Here is a 16,118-nt window from a genome sequence, read left to right as displayed (position 1 = left end):
AAAAAAGAAGCAACTTAACCAAGTTGAGCCAAAAATTTCGTTGAGTTCGGATAATTTTTACAATCGATTTGAGAAATCTTCGAACGGCCATTATTTTTTTGCTCAAGCGTCCGATTTCAACATACAGATCTATTTCAGAAGACACTTTTTTAGATTTACACATCAAATCCGAAGCCATTCCCGCCAAATTTGGGACCTAAATTTAATTGTTTCTGCCTCCGTTTTTACATTTTTAGATTATTTCTGTAAATTTCTGTACTTTTTCATTTTTAGTCCGATTATTTAATTGTTTATAATCTGATTAGGTTTAGGAATATATTGGAATTTATTATCTTTGTCTAGTAGAGTTCTTGTATTGTTCTCTACATATAGTTGTGGCGTTTGACTAATGAAATCAGAGGTTTTAGAATCGATTAATAATATTTTCGTTTTTGTCGAAAAATTAGCTCTTCGTGTGTCACCTGTTTCCGACCTTGTGCTTCTTTCCTCTCAACGCGGTTTAGACCTGCGTCACGAAGCAAGCAAGAAAATGAAGAAGGCTCTACATATCAGTAGCCATCATGCAAGATAATTGACTTAGATTTTAACTTAAGACCTACGTGTTGCTTCCGCTGCAACCAGAAGCAGAAGCATCAAATTGAAGCTTCATTAAAACGATAGACAAAAAGATTCTTAATGAACATCGAGAGAAGTAGCCTTAAGTTTCTATTTGATTCTTCTGCTTCAATTTCAACTGCAATAACGAAGAATCGATTATGAAAAGTGTTACGACAAATGCACAAACGAAAACGAAAAATGACGAACAAAAAATAAACAAACTACAAACAGAAATAGAAGAATATAAGATTTACATGAAAAATTCGTTGCAGGAAACAAATCACGGGCGAGAAAGGAGAGAACTTTACTATCGAAAAAGGAAATACAAAGTTCAAAGTACAACAACCATCGATCTGTTGCCTCTAGAGCCAAAAAAAAAAAGAGAAAAGTCTTAATGGGTTTCTTATCCAATCTGTACGAATGTTAGTGGTGGGCTACGGGCTCGGCCCGAGCCCGCCACTAACCACCATAGATATTCATTATTTCTTCACAAATTCATTCTCAAATTTCGCACCACGAAATTGTCGAGAAGTCAAAGTCTTGAACTGAAGTCGATTATCAATTTCGTGCCACGTCTACCAAAAAGATTAATATAGTGCTTCCCCTAATAGCACTTTTCAAATAGTGCCTCACTAAACCCTACTTTACCTATAGCAAGACCTGATAAACTGCAGCTATGTTAACCTTGGATGTTACTGTTGTCTCCAATGAAGTTCAAATTTCTTAAATGACTCGAATTCGAACCGAAAACAAAACAAACATAATTCAGTAATATCAAAAAAACTATATGAATTGAAGGAAATGCATAAGAATAATTGAGATGGAACTACTTGTGCTTCAGAACCAAAACTGCTACGCAAAAGAACATAGATTCTCAATTATATAACTAGTGAATTGAACAATAACACATCGATTACTCGAACACTAAAAATTGCGTAACACTAGCAAAGGAAACTTTTATCATACCAAACCCTCGGCCCACCGAAAAGCAAAAAAAGTCCCCACTATTCTTTTTGTACACGAAATAATCGCCGAAAATCGATTCGATGAACCAGAAACATTTGCTGATCTATGTGTTTTGAAGAACCCTGATGAGCTCTTCTTTCACTGCTCTGAGCAAAACCGGTTTCCGAATCAGACCGCTCATCCCCGACTGAATGCATTTCTCCCACGCATCTTCCTTCGCACCCGCCGTCAGACCCACAATCAGCGGCCAAGACCCGCTTCGAAGCTTCCGAATCGCCAAACCCAATTCGAGCCCGCTGATCTGATTCAAGTCGAGGTCGAGAATAACGAGCTGGAATGGCGCGATGGACGCGCCGAGAACACTCAAGCACTCAGCTGCTGACGCGGCGGTACAGACGAAGCAGCCCAGTTTCTCGAGGAGCTTTCGCGTTACGGTTCGGTTGACGCCGTCCTCGTCGGTTAGAAGGACTCTGAGGCCCTTGACGAGAGAGGAGGAGGATGCTGACGAACGGTGGCGATCGACAGAAGCGGCGGTTCGAAGTTGGAAGCGAAGGACGAGAGTCATGCTCTCGGGTTGGCCGTGGGAGTTTAAAACTGCGCAGATGTCTCCCTGCATTAGCTGCAGATAGTATTGAAAAACAAAATCATGTGAGAAAAGTACGAAAAAGTAGAATTCGAAGCAATTTGATGGGAAGAACAAAATTCTACCGAATGTTTCTGAAACAAGCTGCAGCAAACGTTACAGAACATTGGTTTCACACAACCCACCATTTAATTTGTTGAATTCAAGTAGTTTTAAGCGAAAAACAATGCGCGCGAAAATAAAGTATTCCTCTTTCCGGTGTTTTTACATCCTGAATTTGTTCTTCGAACTCAGAATTTATACAAAGATTACAAAATTTATCATCACTTTCAAGTCACTGGTAATTAAGCATTATGAGATCTTCTAAGAACAACAATTTCCCCACATATCCACTGCAAAAGAAAAGGAAACAGAGAATTCAATCAAATTTATATCGTGTTTCGAAACTTTTGATGCCAAACTATCTTCTTATTTCCGAAAAAAGTAAAAATATACCTGCACAAGCTTTTTGCACATACTGAAGCTGAGGCCCATATCAAACCCCTCGCTGTTCGGGGGCTTCGCGAGCGGAATCGGAGGGACCGAATCAGAATTTTGCGGTCTTCTAACCCCGATCTCGAATTTCACAATCGCATACCCGCCGGAAAGGTTCGTCCTCAGCTGAGCCCATCTCCGACCCTGCAATTCTTCGGCTTCTCTGTCGGTATAGACCCTAAATGTTAGAAACCCTTCCTCGCGCGAATGCAAAAGACTACCAAGCATATGCAGTATGACATGAAAAATCCTCCTCTCGTCGCCCACAACTCGCTCGGAGATCGAATTCTCGACTCGAACGCCGAAACCGAACCCCCTAGAATCACACAGACACCTCGCGACGCTGGCGGCTTCTTTGACCAGCGATTTGAGCCGAAAGGGGCTCATTTCTAAAGCAAACTGCTCCCTGTTCGCGACCGAGATTTCCATGGCATCGTTGATCAGAGTCGAGACCACGCTCCCCGCCCTCGCGGTGGCCTCGATCGCGAGCCGCTGCTCGGGGCCCAAATTCTCTTCCTCCTGCATTACGGACAGTAGGCTGAGGATCGAGTGGATCGGCATTCGCATTCCTCGGCTCATGGCCCGTTGGAACGCATTCCTCGCCTCGTTGGCCATGGACAGATTCCGCTTCGCGCGAAGCAGAACCCTGTTCCGCTGCTCCAGCTTGTCCCTCATGGATTGGGATTCCTCGAGGACGGAGGCATGGGACAGAGCCACCGCGACCTGATCGGCCACGACCGCGACGAGCTCCAGCTCGCTCGGGCTCCAGGCCCTCGCGCCGTCTCTCGGAAGGGCCAGCACCAGTATCGCGTAGCACGCCTCGATCACCTCCGGCGCGCCCCCCTCGAAGTCGGAGACTTTGAGCATCGGCATTCGGATGGCGGCGACCGCGCCGAATTCGAATTCATCTCCGCCGCTAGAGCAGCCAAGCGAGGACTTGGAATTGAGCACCTTGGCGCCGTCGGTGCTCCTGACGCGCGCGACTTCCGGGTCGTCCATCGGAATGGAAAGCACGGCAGAATTCCTCGTGCCCGGCGGCGGCAGCTGGTGGGTGAGGGTCATGGCGGCGGCGGCGTGGTCGGGCATCCAGACGGCGCAGTTGCGGAGGGCGAGAGTCCTGGAGAGCTCGACGAGGGTGGTGTAGAGGATGGTGTGGCGGTCGAGGGACTTGCGGATCTGGCGGGTGAGCATCCTGACGTGCCAGCCGGCCTCCTCCTGGCGCTTCATGAGGCCGACCTCGCGGCCGAGCTCGCGGGCCTTCAGCCGCAGGAAGCTCTCCCTGACCTTCACGCGGAGCAGCTGCGGGATCAGGGTCAGGAACGTGACGGCCGTCAGGAACGAGACCAACGCGGTGAAGAACTTGGAGACGGTGACGCCGAGCGCGAGGACGAACGAGTGCGGCTCGTAGGTGAAGACGCTGAGCAGGTGGGTGAGGCCGCAGAGGACGATGAAGGAGGTGAACTGCAGGAGGATCCATTTGAAGGGGAAGAGGCTGGAGCACGTCACGAAGTAGAGCAGTTCGAGCGGGATGGAGAAGTAGGCCGCGGCGATCAGGAAGTCGCTCGCCTTCTGCCACCGGAGGATCGCCTCGACGGCGGGCCAGCCGCTGCCGCCGTCGCCGTCACAGTTGCACTGCGGGAATTCCGCGCCGGACGAGGAGGAGAAGAGCAGGGAGAGGAGGATGAGGAGTTCACAGGGGATTGGATTTCGCATTTGGATCAAAGAACCATCATCATCATCATCATCATCATCATCATCATTATCATTACTTGTAACATCTAACTACATATATATATATATAAAAGAATCAAATGAGAAAAGGAACAGTAAGAAGGATCATTGAAAGAAGAACACTTCTAACAGCTGCTTGAAGAGGAGTTCTAGTGCATGACTATGATTTTTTTTAAAAAAAGAAATGAAAAGAGGGGCATTTTGATCTCCTTCGTTGGTATTTTGAGGGAAAGATTTTTGTTTTTTTTAAAAAAATATTACCCAAATATAGAGGAAAAGATCACATCTCTCAACACAAGAAACTCAGAATCCACTCCTTGCTTTTCAAATTCTCTTTCTAAATAGCAATGAGTATTCGAGGATTAACAACAAAAGAAAAAGGAAAATCATTGTTAAAAAAGCTCACTTCTTTTTTACCTCTTTCAACTTAAAAACCCAAGAAAAAACCATTAATTCCCTGCTAAAAAAAAAAAAGAAGCTCAATCCTTTTCTATCTCTTTCTACTTAATTGGATCCTCAAAAATCAAAATAACCTCAAAAAAGCTCACTTTTTTCCTTTTTTTTGACCCTCTTTGGACTTAAACCTCAATAATTAACAATAAAACAAATCAAAATAACTTCAACAACTCCCTAAAACATTCTTTTTTTGGTCCAAAAAGCTCACCTTTTTAGCCATTTTAAGACTCAGAAAACTCAAAAATTAACAACAAAACAAGACAAAATAAATTTAAAATCCACTCTTTCTCAAAAAAAAGTTCACTCCTTTGCCCACTCCTTGCACATAAATCCCTCAAACATTAAAAATACCAAGAAATTAAACATTGAACAAATCAAAAACAAGAGGAGAGAGCGAGAGAGAGAGAGAGAGAGGCTTCGCTTAGCATTATTACTTAGTTGCTTTGCATTGCAAGAGGAGGAGGTCCCTTTTTTAAACCTCTTATGGAAACCCCCTCAACTGTAGAACGTTTCGAAAATCACCCTTTAACATTTATATTTTTATGCTTAATTATAAAGACTATCCAACACTTTTTTTTTGGCGAATTTGCATAAAAAATCTACTTATTTTGGGCTTTTGCAAAATCGGGCCACCTTTTTCATTTTTGAAGATTCGGTCCGCTTTTTCAGCAAACTGACCAAAATACCCTTATTACTTTTTCTCTTTCCTCTTTCTCTTTCTTTTTCGTTTCTCTCGTTCTTTTTTTTTTTCTCGCCGGTAGAGCGGAGGCGGAGCGGAGGCAGAAACGGTCCGTCTCGCCTCTCACCGTCATGATCTCGCCCTCGCCCTTGCCCTCGTCCATGCACCCCCCACCTTCCTCGCCTGCGACCCCGTTAAGGCGGCGCCGCGACTTTTTTTTTTTTTGCTTTTTTCTTTTCTTTTCTTCTCCGACTCTTCTCCACCATCTCCGACGACAACGCCTCTCGCCCTTCCCCGCCCTTCTCATCTCTCCCTCTCCCTCATTTTCTGCCGCCTCCGACGACGATTTATCTTCGCCGGGCCAGCCGACGTCGACACCGTAGAGGTCACTGCGGCGACAGCCTCGAGCCGGGTCTTAGAGGCGTCGTCACCGGCGCCGTCACGCGCCGTAGCTGTTGGCAGAGAAGGTGACAAAAAAAATATAGAAAAAAATAGAAAAAAAATAAAGATAAAAAAATTATATAAAAAGAAGGATGAAGATGAAATTACAGTCGTTTAATTACAAAAAAATTTAAGTTGCACTATTTAAGATGTAAACTGTGCTTTAAGATAAAAATATTTACTCATTGAACGAAAATTATACTATTTTTATCTTAAACTGCATCCTTTTAAGTTGATATTATACTGTTTCTCCTCTTGTGTACTGTTTCTCCTGTTGTTGCACTATTTCCTCTTTATTTACACAAGAAAATGGTGCAACAAGAAAGAAACAGGCAACAACAGAGAAACGGATTAAAATATCTCTTAAAAGGGTGCAGTTTCTCCTCTTATTGCATTGTTTTCTCTTCTTGTTGCACTATTTCTCTATTGTTTACACAGAAATGGTGCAACAAGAGGAGAAACAGTGCAACAAGAGAAGAAAACAGTAGATATATTCTTTAAACAGTGCAGTTTCTCCTTTTGTTGCACTATTTCTTCCTCTTATTTACACCGAAATGGTGCAACAAGAGGGAGAAACGTATATATATCTCTTAAAACAGTGCAGTTTTTTCTTCTTTGCACTGTTTCTCCTCTTATTGCCATATTTCTCCTCTTATTTAATTAAAAATGGTGCAATAAGAGAAAAAAAATAGTATAATATCTCTTAAAGAGTGCAGTTTAAGATAAAAAACAGTGTAAGAAAGAAAATGGTGGCAACAAGAGGAAAAACAGTGCAACTTTTGTTTAAAGAGTGTAACTTCATCTTAAAGGATAGTTTATATCTGAAAGAGTTAATAAGAAGAGGAAACAGTACAAATATTTTTCAAGAGTGTGATTTTCGTTTAAAGAGTGTTAGTTTTCTCTTAAAGCTGCCAGTTTACATCTTAAATAGTTGCATTAATTTTTTTTTGCAGTTAACGATACAATTGATATTCATCATTCTTTTTATATAATTTTTATCTTTATTTTTTTTTCTGTTTTTCTATAATTTTTTTTTGTCACCTTCTTCTGCCAACAGCACCGGTGCGGCGACGACACCGCTAAGGACCCCCGTTCCGAGCCTGTAAAAGCCGCAGGTGACCTCCACGGTATCGACGTCGGCGCGGCGAAGATGCATCGTCGTCGGAGAGGCGGCAGAGAATGAGGGGAGGAGAGATTGAGAAGGCGGGAAGGATGAAAGGACGAGAGAGCATCGTCGTCGGGAGACGGTGGAGAAAAGTCGGAGAAGAAAAGAAAAGAAAAAGCCAAAAAAAAAAAAAGTCGTGGCGCGGCCTCGGCGGGGTTGGAGGCGAGGAAGGTGGGGAGTGCGTGGACGAGGGCAAGGGTGAGGGCGAGGGTGAGGGCTAGAGAATGAGGATGAGAGGCGAGACGGACCGTTTCCGCCTCCGCTCTGCCGGCGAGAAAAAAAAAGAACGAGAGAAACGAAAAGGAGAGAGAAAGAGGAAAGAGAAAAAGTAAAAAGGGTATTTTGGTCAGTTTGCTGAAAAAGTGGACCGAATCTGCAAAAACGAAAAAGGTGACCCGATTTTGCAAAAGCCCAAAATAAATGGATTTTTTATGCAAATTGGCCTTTTTTTTTTCGTGTTTCAAATATTTTATACATAAAAAATTTAAACAGTACTTTAGTTTTGTCTCAAATGGACTCCTCTATCAGAATTTTGCCCAATCAAGTTCTATTCTATCAAGCACAGCTTCAACTACTAAAATCTAAGAAAAATAATAAAAAGTAGGGCAAATTTCAAATACTACTATTTCGGTTTTTTTTCATTTTACTATTCTGTAATTTAAAGTGTATTATTTTAGCATTCTGTGATTTTATTTTTTTCGTCAGTGTCTTCGTTAACTCTTTATTAAGTTATATACAAAAAACTTAAGATACCCTATCTATGGTTTATCGAATATCCAGTTTAGTACTATGTAGTTTATTGAATTTTTATTTAGTATCATGTAGTTTTAATTTTGTCACTGATTTAACGAAAAAATTAATGAAAAAGATAACGAAAAGAAAAAATAAAACCACATAATATGAAAGTGATATATTTTAAACCAAGAAATATTAAAGTGAGAAAGTGCGAAACCACAGGAGTGGTATTTAAAGTTTTTCCTAAAAAATATTCACACCAAAACATTTTTTTTAGGCAAATGTATGAAAATTTAATTTAATAACTTTTAATATTTCTTTCTATTGTCAACGTTCTAAATTATTAAATACCCAAATAGTAAATTTTCGAATTTTGTAATTTTTATGCATGAACTTCTTAAATAATATAGATCACGTTAATTAGCTTAAAATTTTAATTTAAAAAATTAATCCTTACAAATTAGTTACAAGTATTAAAAAAGCACACGACACATTCTGTGCTGGGATAGGGAAAAAGAAAAGGCTTTTTGTGAGACTGTATTATACATGCTGACTCAGCAAACTGAATAGGCTCGTCGAATCTAGAGATGTCAACGGCTCAGATTCAGGGTGAATTTTTAAAAATTCGAACCCGAACCCGACTCCATACTCGAGACTTGAATCCGACGAATTTTAAAAATTCATATCCAAAGCCGAACCAGACAAAAAATCCGAAAGCCGAATCCGAAAATTTAAACCCGAAACAATTATTTTTTTTTCAATATTTCAAAATATATTATATTAAATCTAAATTTTTAAAATATAAATTCAAATATAACATCAAATTTTTATATATATATTATATATAATACAAAATAAATTCGGGCTCGGGTCGAGTTCGGATCGGGTTCGGGTTCGAATAGGGTACAATCAAATTTCATATCCGAATCTATATCCGTCGGATTTTTATTTTTTATATTCATATTTGATTCCATATCCATATCCATCGAATATATTCATTTTATTCGGATTCGGATTTAGATAAAATTTCGGGTATTCATGCCCATTGACATCCCTACTCAAATCGGCATACGCCATTGACAAAGAGTGCCAAAGAAGGATGCCTACTCGTCTCGCCAAATTGGCAAAAATAAAAAAAATACTTCTTTACTATAATAGTTATTTCAATACGAAATTCTAGTCGTCAGTCAACGATCTCCATATTACTAAAAAGTATAAAATAAAAACGCACAAAATTTATTTAAATTATTGATTATTTTGATTTGACTATTTAATCTTTTAATTTTTATGATTTTAATATACCAAAAAATGTAAATACAGATTTATCTTCACAGAATTTAATTAGTAAACTTCATACAACTATAAATAGATTAAGTAATTAGATTAAATTTTAAAGTCAAATGACTGTTAACTATTCAAATCAAATAAATTAAAAAAATTGATAATAAAATTAAAATTTTAAAATTTTACAAAATTAAGTAGTCGATTCAAAGTAGTTCATAGTTTAGATAAATTCTGTAGATTTCTATCAAAATGTAATAATTAATTTTTTAATATATTATTTTAATAGAAAATTATTAAATTATATCCAATTAGATTGTGTCGTGGAGTCCGAGGAAACCCAGTCGCCATTTTGTCGAGCTCCTACGTGCCACTCATAAACACGATTGTGACTGCCACGTAGGATTCATCATTATAAATAATAAAGAAAAGTTTTCAAATATCACCCTCTAATTTCGTTCTTTCTCATTTTAGTACTCTATAATTTAAAATTTATTACTTTCATACCGTGCAGTTTGATTTTTAGTTTTTTATTATTCTCTTTCACTAAATTTTTTTCATTAAATCAGTAGCAAAGTTAAAGAATATTAAAGTGAATATTCGATAAACTATAGATGGTGTGTCTGAAGTTTTTTGTATATGATTTAACGAAAAATTAATGGAGGGGCTCACGAAATGAAAAAAAATAAAATCATAGGATACTAAATTGATACATTTTAAATCACAAGGTAGTAAAGTGAGAAAGTGCGAAACCACAGTAATGGTATTTAAAGTTTACCCAATAATAACTATATAAAATTTAAAAATTTTAAATTTATTTTTCAATTTTCAAAATATCCTTTGAAATCTCAAATCCTATTAATAAACTCTAGAGTTTTTAAAATATTTTAAAAATCAATAAAGATATTTTAATCAATCAGCAATATATTTTATATTTATATAACTTATTTAATTTATATTTATATATATAAATAAATAATTATATATATAATATATATTTTTATTATTTAATTTTTAGCAAAATAAAAATATAAAGATGAGCTCAATTATAAAAAGACTTATTTATATATAAAATTTCAATTATTAGATCAAAGTCTAATGGATAAGATTTTATAAATTTATTTTTTATATATATTCAATCTAATTCTTTTAACTTATTGTTCGTTGGTCAGCTCGTGAGCCGGCTCGCGTTCGGCCCGAACACGAGCTAAATTTTTTGGCTCGATACTTTAACGAGCCAGCTCCTGTTCGACTCGTTTATCAAACGAGCTGAACACGAGCCGGCCCAGCTCGCTCGTGTTCGGCTCGTTTACACCCCTAGTACACTCCATAGGTTATAGAGTGCAAATTTTAATGCCTATGAAGGTAGAGTTTTTTTTTAAAAAAAATTGAGTTTTCAAAACTTTTAAATCATTGATACGAAAACCAACCGGCTAGTACAGCTGCATATTTGTTCGTTGAGGAATAAGTTGAAGGTCACAGGTTCGGTCCAGTGTTAGCAGCTACACGTTATTATTCAGTAGAGAATTTACCAAAGAATATAACAAAAAAATCATAAATAAAAATTACATAACACTTAAGTAATACAATTAAACTTACAAAATACTAAGACAAAAAAGTAACCATACGAGGATATTCAAAGATTTTTTTTATTATTTTAAACAAAAATGCAAATGAATTTTTGTGAAGTCTAAAATAGACAAATTACAAGATATAAATGTCTATGAATCGATGTAATGGTGCCTTTTTCCTTTCTTAGAAATATAGAACAAACATAATAAAATTCTATGGGAGAGAAAATTCAATGGGAGAGCTCTCCAACGTCTCACCAAGGAGGAATTCTACACCGTCACATTTGCACCACGTCATCAATAACAAGCCAATCATATTCCTTCTTTTCAAATAAAAGTACAATAAAAATACTTTTTTACAATCATGATGGGACATATATTCTTAAAAGGATTAATTTGATTGATTTGTTACGCCACGTCGTTAATATACCCGTTGCATTCTAAAATTTTTCCTCACCTAGGGAGATTCGTTGAATATTTTTTAATACTAATTTTTTTAAAAAAAATGGTTAAATTTTAGAAAAAAAAATTATAACTCTCTGATTAAGAAAAAAACTTCAAATACTATTCATGTGCTTTTAAGCTTTCTCATTTTAATACTTTATAATTTAAAGTGTGCCATTTTAGTATTATGTGGTTTCGTTTTTCTCTTTTCATTGACACCTCCGTTAATTCTTTATTAAATTATATAGAAAAAATTTCAGATACTCCACCTACGGCTTATCAAATATTCACTTAGTACTCTATAGTTTATCAAATTTTTACTCTAGTACTCTATGACTTTAACTTTCTCACTGATTTAACAAAAAAAAAATTAACGGAGAGAATAACGAAAAGAAAAAAATTAAACTACATAATACTAAAATAATATATTTTAAATCAGAGAATACTAAAATGAGAAAATACGAAACCACCGTTAAAAAAAAAAAAAAAGAAAAAGAAAAAGAAAAAAAAGACAGATTCAACTCACGCTTTTTTTCCAAAAGGGAAAACTTCAAAAACCCCCATTGTGGTTTCAATTTTTTTCACTTTAGTACCCTGTGGTTTAAAGTGTATCAAGTTAGTACCCTGTGGTTTTGCACTTTATCACTTTAGTACCCTGTGGTTTTAATTTTGTATCAAGTTAGTACCCTATAATTTTTTAAATCACAAGGTACTAAAGTGATAAAGTGTGAAACCACAGGGTACTAAAGTGATAAAGTGCAAAACCACAGGGTACTAGCTTGATACATTTTAAACCACAGGGTACTAAAGTGATAAAGTGAGAAACCACAGGATACTAACTTGATACACTTCAAACCACAGGGTACTAAAATGAAAAAGTGTGAAACCACAGGGGGGTTTTTTTAAGTTTTCCCTTTCCAAAAAACAAACATAGCCCCTCTCTCTCTCTCTCTCTCTCTCTCTCTCTCTCTCTCTCTCTCTCTCTCTCTCTCTTTTGCTATTTCGTTGATTCCAAAATAGTAAGCAAGGCATCATCATGGAGGGGCTCACAACACCCACAGCTTTCTTAAAACTGGGCCACTTCTTTTATTGCTGAAGCAGGAGTGTATGAAAACAACACAGGCATCAATTTGGATCATTGGACGTGGGTCAAACATAAAAAGATTTTTATTAGATTAGCGCTTAGTTTGGTATCAAGGCTTATCTGAATATGACGTTATTAGATAAAATAGAGTTGAGATAAAATTATATAGAGATATATTTCTACGTTCTTCGGTGGGACCGTAGAAAATATATCGTAACCTATTTATCGCAATATACGGAAACGCAATATTATGTACAGAAACAAACAACGTATTTTTTTATCGTATTTTCTCACCGCATATAACGTAATCTCCCCGCAATTCCAAACAAAGTCTAGATATTGGACAAAGCACTTCCTTCTAAAGTTCCATACTATTCTAAAAGCATTAAATTTTTTTTTCTAAATTCAAGTCTTTTTTTTTTAGAAAAAAAAAAAAAAATTCTAATTTGAAGTTTAAAGAGGCACCTAATGGCTAGTAGTGGAAATAGGACTTCTGCAGGTACCTACGCACTTCACTCTCAACTAGCATGAATTCAAAGTCTTTTTTTCGACTGTCACTCTGATGTGACTGGCGGACACACCCATCCTTTAAATAAGTGGCGTGTATAGATAATATTTTTCTACTAATAATAATAATTACAAAGTTCATAATTTTTACTTTACTATTATTATTATTATTATTATTATTATTATTATTATTACAGTTTCAGTGGTTGTTTTAAATGTATGGGGATTCCCTAGCTAGGGTTTTAATGAAAAGCTATTTGTTGGTGGGTGATAAAATAGTACAACAATGGAAAAGCTTTTCATTCAGAGATATGTGTTAGATGTAAGTGTAATTAGTGTAATTCACAGAAAACATGCGGAGTCAAAGTTTTTGTGTCTACTTTTCCATGCCCTTGTTCACATCAAAATGCCCAATCATCTTATCATCAAATTTTCTCCAACACATAACCCTTGTGATAATGATGCCATCCAAATGACAATGGAAAACACAAAAAAACAAAAAAAAAAAAAAAAAGGTAGGCTTTAATTTGCACTCGTGCTGTTAAGCTCATTTTTACTTTATCACCTTACAGTTCAAAAAAATATAATTAGGTATCCTATCAAGAGTGAGGCTACTATACTTTTGAAAGCAAAGAACTTTCCGTGCTTCCAGATTGTTTTTTATGTTGCAACTTTCGAATCGTCGATCGGCTCCGTTAAACTTAATCTAAAGTATTTGAAGTACCTAGAAAATAAATTTTATGATTTTTTGATATCATTTGCCTAGTGATCGAAGGGGCTCAAAATTAATAATTTTAATAGCCGTAGTGAACCGTTTGCAAGTTTAACGGTGTAGAAATATTTAAATCACGTAAAATTTTGATAAAAAATTCTTTATACTATATAAAACAAGATCAATATCTTTGATTTAAAATTTTAATATCATATTATTACGTTTTGTAAGATTTTTATTTTCAGCCGTTGATTTTGAGCCCTTTCGTTCACTAGACAAATAATATCAAAAAATCGCATAATTTATTTTCTAGGTACTTCAAATATTCTAGATCAAGTTTGACGAAGTCGATCGACGATTCGAAAGTCGTAACATGGAAAACGACCTGGAAGCACGGAAGGCTCCGTGCTTCCAGAAGCATAGTAGCCTCACTCTCCTATCAAAAAATTTTACTATTGATGGCAAATTTTTTTAAGTAAAAAATAAAATAAAATTACATGCTATATAAGTAAAACTTTTTGAGTTATAAAATGCCAACATAAAAATGAGCAAAACAACAAGGGTAAAATTGAAATTTACCTTAAAAAAGAAAAAAAAAGAAAAGAAAAGAAAAGAAAAGAAAAGAAAAGAATTCCCCCCACACACAAATTGAACTCTATCACACAAAAAGAAAAGGGCTATGCATGCACCTATCCAAATCTAGAAGAGGAATAGGTAACTGCAGGTCAACATCTCCAAGAGCATAATAGCACATGCAATGAATGGAAGTTAGAAAAAGAAGAGAATTCATTTCCCTTTTCCATTTTGGCTTCACAAGGGGTAATGGTTGTGTTGTTGATCAAAGTGGGAGGAATTGGTACTATTTGGCATGATGCACTTGATTCCTTGAAAATGAAGTTCTTGCATTGACCCAATCTACCGTATCATCCTTGCAATGTTTAGCTTAAAAACTTTATTATTGCCGATAACTGTCCCTAACACAAATGGCAAAAAACAAATGGCAAAATGCATAATGGTTGATTCCAGCTATCCTAAGTTCAAAACTAATTATTTCACATTTTCAGCTAAGTTCACTTCTATAAAAAGAAAAAAAAAAACTTGCTATCTTTCTCTCTGAATAAATTGATATAAAAGCGTGAGTACAAGAGTAATACAATTGTACTGCACGGCACCGACTGTAATTGATGCAGTTGGCTAAAAATCTAATTGGTAGTACTCTCAATCCCAAGTTTGAAGTCTAATTATTTTACATTAATTTTCAATCAAATTTATTTTTAAAAAAAATAAATGATGTGATGACTTACTATTTCTCTTTCAAAAAACAAAAAAGGAAAAAAAAAATCAATTCCACAAGACAAACTTTGCATATGCATATGGGGACCATTTCTCTTTTCCTGCACAATTCAAAGAGGGGATAATTATTGCCACCATAGTGTTTTGACAGTGAAAATATCTACCACCATTTCCACACTATCTAGCACCTGCATGTAGTAATGAAAGTGCAAACACCGATCGTCGCTAGCACAAGTAGCAAAGAACTTGATAGTTGGTACCCAAAATTCCAAGTTCAAAACCTAATTGATTCACATTTTCAGCTAAATTTATTTCTAAATAAAATAAATGAAGCGGATAGCATACTATCTATCTCTCAAAAAATAAAAAAAGTGCAAACCCCACCACCTGCTTTTTTTTTTTTAGAGAGAGAGAAAGAAAGATAGCATACTAGCTGCTTTATTTTTTTTAGAAATAAACTTAACTGAAAATATAACTCAACTAGAATTCAAATTTGGAATCTCGAATACCAACAACCAAATCCTTTGCCACTTGCGCTAGAGACAGTCGGTCCACCACCCCCTGAGTCATACCTTTTCTCTTCTGATTAAAATTTGTATTTATTTACAAAATCATCATATTTTTATAAGAACTAGCTGCAGGCGTTGATTGAATACTTGAGCCCTGCTTATACGCGGAAATAAATTATCCAAAAATAATTTATTCCGCATAAAAAGCATAGAATTTGATTTTCACTCATTAAAAAATCTTAATATACATAATTAAAAAAAAAAGAGTGTATTTCACCGAAAATGTGATTTATCTCATCCTAAGAAACCGACTTGGAGGCATAATATAGTATTTCATTATAAATATTCTATCACACACTTCCTCTACCAAATAGGGCAAGCTTATTGAGTAAATAAAAAAGATATACAAAATAAGATGTCGATGCATCCAAACAGAGCATCAAAAATAAAGGGCATCCAATCCCTGATATCAGAGAAGCTTCTTCATAAGCTTCATATGCCCTAGTAAGGGGCTTTTATATTTGTTCTATTGTCATACCAAAAGTCTCCACCAACCAAAAAGGCTGGGGCCAGGTTATGAACCAGGTTCAGGCAACAATTTCACCCACTTAGCTATCACCAACACCCCCAACATTACATCTTGGGAGACAAGACACAATATGTCATATCTGTTACTAACTTTAAGTAGCCAATATTTACCATCCCACAATTATGCCTACTCAGTTGAGGTACATTGAATCAACAAACAAGCAGGAAAAAATAAAATAAGCTCAAAAGGTAAGCAATATAGGACATAAAGTGAAAACTACAGATGCCTATTCAAGTGTCAT

At 36.3% G+C, this 16,118-nt stretch overlaps 1 protein-coding gene across 1 annotated transcript; it reads right to left on the bottom strand.

Annotated features, from left to right (window-relative positions):
- Positions 1,434-5,354, bottom strand: LOC109712816 (ethylene receptor 3-like). The gene is made up of 2 exons (XM_020236584.1): positions 2,642-5,354; positions 1,434-2,182 (listed from the first exon to the last, which is right to left on the bottom strand). Exons 1-2 carry the CDS (start codon positions 4,391-4,393, stop codon positions 1,667-1,669), a joined length of 2,268 nt encoding a protein of 755 aa, XP_020092173.1. The 5' UTR covers positions 4,394-5,354; the 3' UTR covers positions 1,434-1,666.

This window comes from Ananas comosus, linkage group 7, assembly GCF_001540865.1.
Source record: "Ananas comosus cultivar F153 linkage group 7, ASM154086v1, whole genome shotgun sequence".
Lineage (NCBI taxonomy): Eukaryota > Viridiplantae > Streptophyta > Magnoliopsida > Poales > Bromeliaceae > Ananas > Ananas comosus.
Note: the sequence above shows the minus strand (reverse complement) of the source record. Positions and strands in the feature narration are given on the sequence as shown.

What these genes read in the sequence shown, in the direction of transcription:
- LOC109712816 (XM_020236584.1), bottom strand. Translation starts at nt 4,393, where the DNA reads ATGCGAAATCCAATCCCCTGTGAACTCCTCATCCTCCTCTCCCTGCTC. An exon ending in TGTGCAAAAAGCTTGTGCAG is followed by an intron (nt 2,183 to 2,641) that starts GTATATTTTTAC and finishes TACTATCTGCAG; the next exon opens with CTAATGCAGGGAGACATCTG.